At 40.3% G+C, this 10,952-nt stretch overlaps 1 protein-coding gene across 8 annotated transcripts in view; it reads left to right on the plus strand.

Annotated features, from left to right (window-relative positions):
* Positions 1-10,952, plus strand: part of LRCH3 (leucine rich repeats and calponin homology domain containing 3) — a 100,555-nt gene extending 89,603 nt beyond the window's left edge. For 4 of the 8 annotated variants that reach the window (XM_043522197.1, XM_037909408.1, XM_037909409.1 and 1 more), the window contains one exon: positions 6,532-10,952. In XM_043522197.1, coding sequence (XP_043378132.1) covers positions 6,532-6,657 — 126 coding nt within the window. In that variant the 3' untranslated portion in view covers positions 6,658-10,952. The other 4 variants (XM_043522193.1, XM_043522194.1, XM_043522195.1 and 1 more) reach the window with 1 other exon arrangement.

A 10,952-nucleotide genomic window follows, 5' to 3' on the forward strand; every position in this document is an offset into this window, starting at 1 on the left:
GTCTTGCATATTCCTTTGTGTGAATTAACCAGTTGCATTTTACTCCTTGAAATTGTTGGATGTATTTGAGATATCAGATGACTGACTGCTTCATGGATACTTGCACGGTTGATCAACTGACTCTGTTTTTCTGTCTGTTTTCCCTTCCTGCTCACACACTTTGGACAGGACAATCTTTGTTCCCCTTCTGACATTCTTCAGCTAAACCTCAGCGTTAAAAGGACAGTTGAAACTCTTCCTTCCCTGGGGACAGAGTCAGAAGAATCCACTCTTGTCTCTCTTCCCATCCAGCTTGGGGGCTTTGCGGCATTTTACTGTACTTTAATGCTAACACTCTGTATGTTCTATCGCTGGGTCTTTTTCCTCTAGCTGAAGGACAGTGGTGCTGCTGAATCACTACATCACTTCAGCGATTGGTAAAGGCTTTGTTTTGGCAAGAACTGTTTGGATAAGTGCAGTGCATTCTTTCTGCTAACCAGTCAGAGTTGACATGTACAATGTAAAAACGCTCTTTGGTACACCCACCTGACAATCTGTGACATTGTTACAAGTTTGTATTTGTGTGATGTTTAGCAAGCGTTCTGCTTACAAGGGGAGGCATTACTGTCCAGTGGCTAGAGTAGGGGACTAGGATTTAGTGCACTGGGTTCTAGTCACAACTCTCTTGAATGGCTGTGTAACATGGGAAAATCACAGCTCCACTGTACCTCAGTTTCCACAGTTGTAAAATGGGAATACCACCCGCAATTATAAAGAGCTTTGAGTTCCTCTGATGAAAAGTGATATATACATGTGCAAAGTATTGTTTTTTCTTTACATGTCGCTGTGCCTTGTTATATCTTACTGTCTTAGGAGACGCAGCCTATGATTCTTTTTATCAGGACTAGAGTTATTTTTACAAGCCTGTTTCCTTAACTCTTTTTGCTAAGTCTTGGATTTCCTGTATTGCTAGGTTCTGAATAGCATCTCATTTGACTATGGCGATGTCTACACTACAGAGCGCACAGCGGCACAGCTAGACCACTACAGCAGTGCCACTGTAAGGTCTCCCGTGTAGCCGCTCTTTGCCGGCAGGAGAGAGCCCTTCTGCCAGCATAATTAAACCACCCCCAATGAGCATCTCCTGCCAACATAGCTCTGTCCACACCAGCACTTTTGCCGGTGAAACTTAGGTCAGTCAGGAGGTGTGGTTTTTTGCACACCCCTGACCAACAAAAGTGGTGGTGCAGACAAAGCCTAAAAATAGGCACTTAGGCTGACCGTGAATCCTGAGCTGCTTCACCTTACGAAGGCTTTGTCTACGCTGGCGTTTGCCTCGTTAAAACTTCTGCTGCTCAGAGGTGTAAAAAAACACACCCCAAATGACTAAAAGTTTTAACGATGAAAAGCACTGGTGTGGACAGCACTTTGTTGGTGGGATGAAGCTACTGCCCCTCTTTGGAGGAGCTCTCTCCCAGCGAAAAAGAGCAGCCACACAGCGCACCTTACAACGGCACGGCTGCAGCGACACAGTGTACACATAGCCTAATACATCAAGCCTGGAGTTTGTAGAGGAGTTGAACTTTTTCATGCACACTGGGAAAAATCTGGTTCCTGGTGGAAGATGAGCTATCATGGGATATTACTGTGGTCCTCATAGCAAACTTCTGGAGCAGCCACTTGATTGGTGTGAGCTCAAACTCAACCTTATTCCATAAGTCTCTTCCTCCTCCTCATGATCAGAATCTTTGCATCATAGAATTGTGGGCTAAAAGCTCTAATAACATATTCACTCTTCATTGGTTTGCAAAACTCAGGTAGTTTTCAGAATTTTTCAGCTGCACACTGCATTCTGTTGCTTTCATGCATTCTCAGGGAGACCGTGATCCATAAATCGGATGTCAAAAGGAGCAGACAAAGTCCATCCAACTTTTTCTTTTGACACCAAACTAATTATCTGCCTTTTTCTGTTGTTTGCTATTGTTTTAATGGGACTGTCACGTGAACTCTATATTAGAGCCCCATTTCCTTCAGGGTTTGTCAACAAAAGTAGTTAGACACTGATCCATTCTGTTTCATTATTTGCAGAGCCGCTACATGGAGCTCACTATTTACTTTTTTTTCTGGGCAGTATTATCTAGCCTGGTGCTTCTCAATCAGTCATCCTTCAAATTTCTGTAACTTGTACTCAACCTGCCTCTTCCCTAACTAGATGAAGAGCTTCCATGTTGGGTGCCAGTGCACCACTGCCATGCGTCCATGTGGGGAAGGGAGTTATTATTTACTGTGAAGCTTGGACTCCTTTGAAAATCAGTGTCATGTTTGCAAGAGTGGCATTTGGACCGCACAAGCTCTGTTCCAGGTTAGACCAACCACAGTGGTGGCAATGATCAGTTCCGCTGCAGTCCTAGCCCAGTACATGGATTGTTACCCACAAAGGCTGGGACCCATTAGACTAGTTTTTAATCCAGATTTGGCACATCTCTCCTGCTAAGTTATTGAATGTTTAGACAGAGTTCCCATTTTGCCCTCCCACTTGATTCAAGTCAGAGTTCCAAAAATGTCTTTGAGCTTCAGGGCACTCCTGACGCTGTGTGCAAGAGACCATGTCTCCCCAGTGTAGATGTCCTTTTCTGAATGTGTTTCAATGAATTCTTCTTAATCCTAAGAAAATATGGTCAACCGTTCTTAAACCCATCTTAGCTGCTGCAGTCCAGTGTTTCAGCAGTAGTAACACAGTAGTAAGTCTGAAGCACTGCATCATACATAGCTGAGTTGCAAATGCTGTAATTGCCATTGAAAATGTTTTTTTAATATGCATGGTCTGCTGATCCTTATAATAAAAGTTGGGCTAATGAACCTAAGAGTAGGTTAATGGGAGTTGCCTGCCTCCTTTTCATATCACATTGTGATTTGACACAGAACACTCCTGTCTGGGAATTCTGCCTGAGGAGAACGTGCTTGTTTTCCCCCACAAAAGCAGGATTACAGTTATTTTAAAAAATTGACCATTGGAGCTGTTTTTGCACTGTTTACTGGTATGGACTAAAACTAACTCAATTGCCTATATTAACTTCTCTTAATGAACACTGTGATTAAAAACTGCAAGGGTTTACAATAACGGTGCCTTCCAGTTTTAAGCCTTTTTGTCTATCTCTGTGGTATGGATTCATTCCAAATCGTTTCCCTGTGTTTATATATTTTTAAAAGGCTGAAATCCACAGATATTTTATTGGTAATTGTACTTCTTTCTAGTCTCTTGTTTATTGGAACTTTAAAGGTGTCAGTCTGGTACCTGTCTTACCTCAAGAATTTCAGGGTTGCACTCAAGGTCTCCACATGAGGAGTCCAGGCTCTGATCACTCACACATTGCCAAGAATTTGAAGGTTTTTTTTTCAAGTCTTCACAGAAGATGCAAGCAGTGTAGAAAATCAGCTTGCCATGTGCATATGTAAAGAAATGTATAAAGATTCTCCAGGGGTTTATAGAGTGACCAAATATGGGGTATCAGGTTTGTTTTTTTTAAGTAGAAATGCAAGGACCTGATTCTGCATTTGACTCTACATGGTTGGACCCCTGCATGAAGCCTCACTGAGGTCAGTGGGATTCTGCCTGAGCACAGGCAGAGAGCCTCTGTGGAGTTGGTTGCAAGATCAGGCCCTAAACTCAGATTATACATACAACAATACAATTCCGTAAATGCCTTGAAAGCTCATTCCACACTAGATATTTTTAAATACTACTACTTAATAAGGGTGCTTTTCTGAGGTGACTTGTATTAAAAAAGAGTGTCTGAAAGATGAATAACTGATAGCTCAAGAACGACCCTTTTTTATTCCTATATTGAGGATATTTGCCTTTAAAATATTCCTGGTAATTCTTCATTGTATTATTTTTAACAGTAAGAACAGCACTTTTAACAGGTATCATTTTTAGGGCTGTCAAGCGATTAAAAAAAATTAATTGCGATTAATCGCACTGTTAAACAACAATAGAATACTATTTATTTTAAAACTACATTTTCAAATTTATTAATTTCAATTACAACACAGAATACATTTATTTATTTATTACAAATATTTGCACTTGTAAAAAAACAAAAATTATTTTTCAGTTCACCTCATACAAGTACTGTAGTGCAATCTCTTTATTATGAAAGTTGAAGTTACAAATGTAGAATTATGTAAAAAAAAAAAACTGCATTCAAAAATAAAACAATGTAAAACTTTAGAGCCTACAAGTCCACTCAGTCCTACTTCTTGGTCAGCCAATAACTCAGACAAACAAGGTTGGTTAAAATGTTTAGGAGATAATGCTGCGTGCTTATTGTTTACGTCACCTGAAAGTGAGAACAGGTGTTTGCATGGCACTGTTGTAGCTGGCGTTGCAAGATATTTACGTGCCAGATGCGCTAAAGATTATATGTCCCTTCATGCTTCAACCACCATTCCAGAGGACATGCTTCCATGCTGATGATGGGATCTGCTCGATAACGATCCAAAGTAGTGCGGACTGATGCACGTTCATTTTCATCATCTGAGTCAGATGCCACCAGCAGAAGGTTGATTTTCTTTTTTGGTGGTTTGGGTTCTGTAGTTTCCACATCAGAGTGGTGCTGTTTTAAGACTTCTAAAAGCATGCTCCACACCTCATCCCTCTCAGATTTTGGACAGCACTTGAGATTCTTAAACCTTGGGTCGAGTGCTGTAGCTATTTTTAGAAATCTCACATTGGTACCTTCTTTGCGTTTTGTCAAATCTGCTGTGAAAGTGTTCTTAAAAGGAACATGTGCTGGGTCATCACTCGAGACTGCTGGAACATGAAATATATGGCAGAATGTGGGTAAAACAGAGCAGGGGACATACAATTCTCCCCTCAAGAAGTTCAGTCACAAATTTAATTTTTTTAACAAGCATCATCAGCATGGAAGCATGTCCTCTGGAATGGTGGTCGAAGCATGAAGGGGCATACAAATGTTTAGCATATCCAGCATGTAAATACCTTGCAATACTGGCTACAAAAGTGCCATGCGAACACCTGTTCTCACTTTCTGGTGACATTGTAAATACGAAGTCGTCAATGTAAACAAACTTGTTTGTCTTAGAGATTGGCAGAATAAGAAGTAGGACTGAGTGGACTTGTAGGCTCTAAAGTTTTACACTGTTTTGTTTTTGAGTGCGGTTATGTAGCCAAAAAAAAATCTGCATTTGTAAGTTACACTTTCACGATAAAGAGATTGCACTACAATACTTGTATGAGGTGAATTGAAAAATACTATTTCTTTTGGCACCTTAGAGACTAACCAATTTATTTGAGCATAAGCTTTCGTGAGCTACAGCTCACTTCATCGGATGCATCCGATGAAGTGAGCTGTAGCTCACGAAAGCTTATGCTCAAATAAATTGGTTAGTCTCTAAGGTGCCACAAGTACTCCTTTTCTTTTTGCGAATACAGACTAACACGGCTGTTACTCTGAAACCTGTCGCTATTTCTTTTGTTTATAATTTTTACAGTGCATATATTTGTAATCAAAAATAATAATATAAAGTGAGCACTGTGCACTTTGTATTCTGTGTTGTAATTGAAATCAATATTGAAAATGTAGAAAAACATCCACAAATATTTAATAAACTTCAATTGGTATTCTATTGTTATAAGTGTGATTAATCGCGATTAATTTTTTTGAGTTAATCGCATGAGTTAACTGTGATTAATTGACAGCCGTAATCCTTTTCGAAGGCCAATCAATCATGCATATAAACAAGACCTTATTTTGCCATAAAACAAGTTGTGTGCTCTTCTATTTTCTTCTTTCGCATGGCTTTCTGCTGTGTGTCTAGTAGGAAAGATCAGACCAGATGTGTGGTGTGTTGTTTTAAGAGGGTTTTCGTGCAGTTAATATATCTCTTGCTGTTGAGAAGAACTGCTATTAAGCATGTGAATACTTCCCAGATTTATTGCACAATATTTCCAAAGCACATGCTAATATCTCAGTATTTGTTAAAAGCTTTAAAAAGTGTGTTTGCATATTCATATCTGGTAGCTGAACGCGACAGTGTTGTGAGGACTCCCCCACATCCCTGTTGTGTTACGGAAATGTAAACACCATTCCTGTTGTATTCTTGATCTGTGATCATGTTTACCAGATTGAAATAAAGGCCCCACTCCCCAGAGTCAGTCCAATTCTGATTTCATCAAGTGATATCATTTGACTGGGGTAAGGGCAAATGTGCGGTTTCCCTCTTCTCACCTGTCCCCGAAAACTGTCCTTATTTGTACATATATTCTTCATGAGTGCTGATGAATAAACTAACAAAGTGATTGTCCAAGAGTTTGCTGGTTTGTTACCTTGTACTTTGTTACATTTACAGCTGGCTTATCCATAGGTAAAGATTTACTTCCATAGATATTTTTGTTTAGGTGTCCATACCATTCCATATTTCAGTCTCCTTCCGCTTGTTTAATTTGCATTTTTTTTCTTTTCTTTTCAGTTAAGTGGTTTTCATCCCTTTTCTTTGTTTTTGTCTTTTTGTTGTGTTTGTCCCATTTAGGAGCGATTATGTTTGCCTCTGCATATTTTAGAAGAGAAAGGTTTGACACAGGTAGCAGTGACAGTCCACGCACTTCTGGAGCTTGCACCCCCAAAGCAGCAGCATCACCACTTGTCTGCTGCGTAAAGATCTCCAGGACCTTTTGGTTTCCCTTGGCTAAGCAGAAGAACATGAAGACTTTACTGCTGGTGCAGTGTATCCAAACACACAGAGCTCTGCTCTAAGAAGGAAATTAGCTTCTGTGATTCCTGACAGGAATGTTTTGCTTCATTTCTCCACTTTTTTTGGAGATCACACCAGTTTCCATTTAATTTTTTACCAATATTTTTTCCCCTTTATAAAGTGAGGTTTTTTCTTGGGGAAAATTCCTTTCTCTGGTTGTCGAGAAGCGTCTGTTAAAACTGACTGTGTAGATTCAGGGGATTTATATATACAGTCTGAAAAGCTGTAAGATTCCTACTAGGATGTATTTCCAAAGGGGATGTTTCCATTGCGACACAGTGATGGAGACTGCTTGTCCTCCCCATGAGTCCCAGAGAGAGTTTTCCCTGCTTCTAAGAAACGCCAGCTCTTTCCATTGCATATAAAGATCACAGGTTAAGACTGTGTTTTGAAGCTGATGATACTCAGTTTCTCAAAGCAAGACTGAAATGGATTCTTTACTCTGGGTTGGCATGTCCTCAATATTAAAATATAACTATACAGTGCTGTTGGTTTTTTCCCAGGGAAACCCATACTGCTTGTTACCTCCCTAAGGAACAGACATGGCAGTGAGAGATACTAAGCCCTAACCCTGTTCAAATATTGTTATTAAATCAAAATATTTGCTGGCTTTAACCTTCGGTTGGTTATAAATCTATCTTTGTATTGGAATCTTTCCCACTTCAGTGGGAAACATCTTACCACCCTTCATGCCCTCTCCTACCCATCATGGGGACTCGGTTACTAAACAGTAATGTTAAATTGGTCTATGGCTCGAATTGCTGCAAATAATGATTGAAGATTTTCCTATGAAGAATCATGTACCTATTTTCATTCCACTGCAAATAATCATGAGCTATCAAACCATCCATTAGAGATCTGTTATCCAATTCTGTTTTCAATTGAAAATAACACACAGCCACCCCCTTACATCAATGAAGACTCCAGTTATGTAGGAACAAATTATTGTAGGAAAGAATGAGATTATTGAATTCCCAGAGTGGTTCTGTGTGTTAGCTCTGCTTTCAAAGTGCCAATCTTTTGCAAAAGGAAATTTTTGTGGGTGGGTTTGACAGAATGTGTTAATAAAGTATGTTTTCTTGTAGTTCATTCAGTGGTATAAACTGCCTTTTGTCCCTTCCGCCTACCTCCTTTTCCCCAAAAAGTGGACATTCAAAATATGTGAACAGGAAACTGAAAATAAGGTTTGCATATTACTTTAAAGGTGACTGACAAAGTCCAGACTTCTGTGCTGCCTTGGCCCCCCTGATGAGGCTGGGTCACATTCAGCTCTGCAGTAACTTAATTTTTTGTATATAGTAATGTTTTAAAAATCCTTTTCTCCCACAGTGAAATCCTCTTGATATTTCCTGGGGTAATCCCAGAAGACACCTCTGCCATTATCATGGATTGCACGGGGTGTGAATGAGACTTCTGGTATTTGTGGTGTTCCATTCTGGGGTATTGTTAGTGAACCAGTAATACCAAGAGGTTTTCAGAAGGGATGAAGTGGGCAGAAGAAATGGAAAAAAGGTTAGTTAAAAGTTTTCTTTGCTATAATAAGCCTGGTCGTGGGAACACTTAAGCACAGAAGTCTGGGCTTAGCTGAATTTTCCCTTTGGATTTGTCATTCCATTCACACTCTGATTTGTTTGCCTAATAATTATTTCATGGTAGCTTGTGGTAACTGTTGTCCCAACGATTTCGCATAAGGACGTATTTTGCTTCATATTGGTGTTGACACCACTGATCACACCATAGGTCTAGAAAAACACATGAAGGATGTTTAAAACTAGAGTCGCACAGTTGATAAGGGAAAATATTTTCATAATGTGTAAGTGGCTTGGTTTCTGGAAGATCTGAGTATGCCAGTAACGTGCATCATAAAAAAAGGAAGAGAGCAGCTCTGTACAAGTACACCTTCCCCCAGCAAACGGTGTAGACTGTGTTTCGCAGCACCTTGTTCCAAGTGAAGGCTTGCAACGGACAGAGCTGGTCCTTGAAGGATTATGTGGCAGTGAAAGGAGAATTTTTTTTTTACTGCAGTCTCTGCCATTTGTTGAATGGGGGATGTAGATTTCTGGCATCTCACTGCTGACACTATAGACTAGTGGTTCCCAAACTTTTTCATGACCTCCCCCGCCCCCATCTTCTGAAGCAGTGGTGCCAGTTCAGATATTTCTTGGGAGGAGGGCACATTTTTTCAACCCTGGGCTGCCCCACAGCCAGCCCTACTCTCCCCCGCCACCCACTCCCCAGGGTACCTGGGAGGGAGTTGTCATTGCAGTGTGGAGCAGGCAGAGCACACGGACTGGGCACCCTGCCCCATCAGTGGTGGCAGCACAGACTCCCCGTCCCTCCTTGGTGCTGCAGCTCCCTGCCAGGCTGGGGGGCTCGTTTCAGCACCACAGCCCTTGGATTCTTCTGCCAGCAGCAGAGACTAGCCTCTCTGCAGCCAGCTCCATGCACCCCAGGATGGGACCATGAGCAGCTTCCCTGCCTCCCCTCCCTGCTGGCTCGAGGCTTCCAGCAACGCCAAGTGGAGATGCTATGGGTTCTTGCTGGAGGGCCCAGCAGGCAGAGCGGGACTGGATGCCACGCATGTCCCCTCCAGAGCCCCTGCCTCCCTCACGCTGCTCCTTACCCCTCTTCCCTGATGGCTCAAAATATTGCAACCCCTTGTGGGTTTTGACCCCCAGTTTGGAAAACTCTGATATAGACAATTCTGCCATAGACCATAAATGATTCCTTATGGGTTGTCTACAAGTCATTGTTAAAGGGGAGTAACAAATTAATCTGACTTCTCAGTACTAGATACTTTTTATTCTCTGTACCTGGGTATTAGGTTTTGTTTAATAGATGGAAAGGAGGATGCAATATTTAGATTTATTCACTGTAAGAAATCTGTTAAACTTCATGTGGAATTGTGAGAGTCTGTTATTTGCTCCAGCCCAGCTTCCCGGACTTACGGAAACTGACCGTAACAGCATTCATGTTGGTAGAAGGTGGACATTTCATAAATGTTAATTTTTGGAAAACTAACAATTTGGAGTTTGAGTCTGACTTTCAGTAAATGGCCACTTCTCAGTGTGTGTTGTAAAATCAGCCACTGTTGCACATACATGTGTGTAGCCGAATTTTACATCAGCAACTATGCTTGTATGCCTGGTCAGGTGTATGCTCCTATTTCCTTTACAGTTCTAAACACACATTTCACTCTAGCAAGTACACATTTGTGTGGTCATGTTAGTTTGACTCTTTAATTTTGTGTTTTCACGCTGGCAAACACTAAACATTCACCAGACTTTGAGGATGAAAATCCAAATCTGAAATTTCAAGATGGTTTATTCTTGATGTATTATACCACTTCTGGTTTCTGTTGTGATGAAATGGGATGGGATTTTTTGGGATATTTATGTGCACTTTTTGTTATAGCCAGTTAAAAAATATTTTAAAGAAAAGACATTGGATTTCATTGTGTGTGCTAAAGCTAGTATCAATTGTAGACTTTCCCTTTTGGGGCGTTTGTGTTGGGGAAAAATCCATTTCAGAGTTTAGCACTTGCTAGGATGTTTATGTTCCTTACACAAACCTTGTTAAGCACTGAAGAAAACTGAGGATCGATAATGTTACGAAATAGAAATTGAAGTGGCACTGGCACTTAATGGTCCTCGATGGTGTTGGAATGATCTGGTCAGGAAATAGGGGATTTTGATTTCTCCTTCTTGGGAGCTAGTGACAGGGGAAACTTGTTAGGAAAGCCCCTTCCTTGCTGGTTTATTAAATTCTAGACAACATTTTACAGCACTGAGAACTATTCTGTTGCTCTTAGCAGTAACGTGATAACTGGTGATTTTTTTTACCCTTTTATGACTTTAAATGGTTCTTTGACATTTTTGTTTTAGAAGCAGAGGAATTCTAAGGTGGATTTAAACATTTAAAAAAATCTTTTGTATAGATATTCTGTTTTACAATCTAATTTTGTTTCTGAAAACCTTGTAAACGTGTAATTAATAGAGTAAAGGATTTTTAAAGCTCCCACCTATACTTTATGTCTGTAAATACATTCCATAATTTCTAAGACTGTTAAGTATAAATATGCCAGAATATTGTGTACTTTATTTTAAATTGCCTGTATGCTGTTAGTTGTGTGAACTTCTAACACACTGATAATATAAAACCAAATACTTGGGTAATTTGAAATAAAGTTTTAAAACCTA

Source organism: Chelonia mydas, chromosome 9 (genome assembly GCF_015237465.2).
Source record: "Chelonia mydas isolate rCheMyd1 chromosome 9, rCheMyd1.pri.v2, whole genome shotgun sequence".
Taxonomy (NCBI): Eukaryota; Metazoa; Chordata; order Testudines; family Cheloniidae; genus Chelonia; species Chelonia mydas.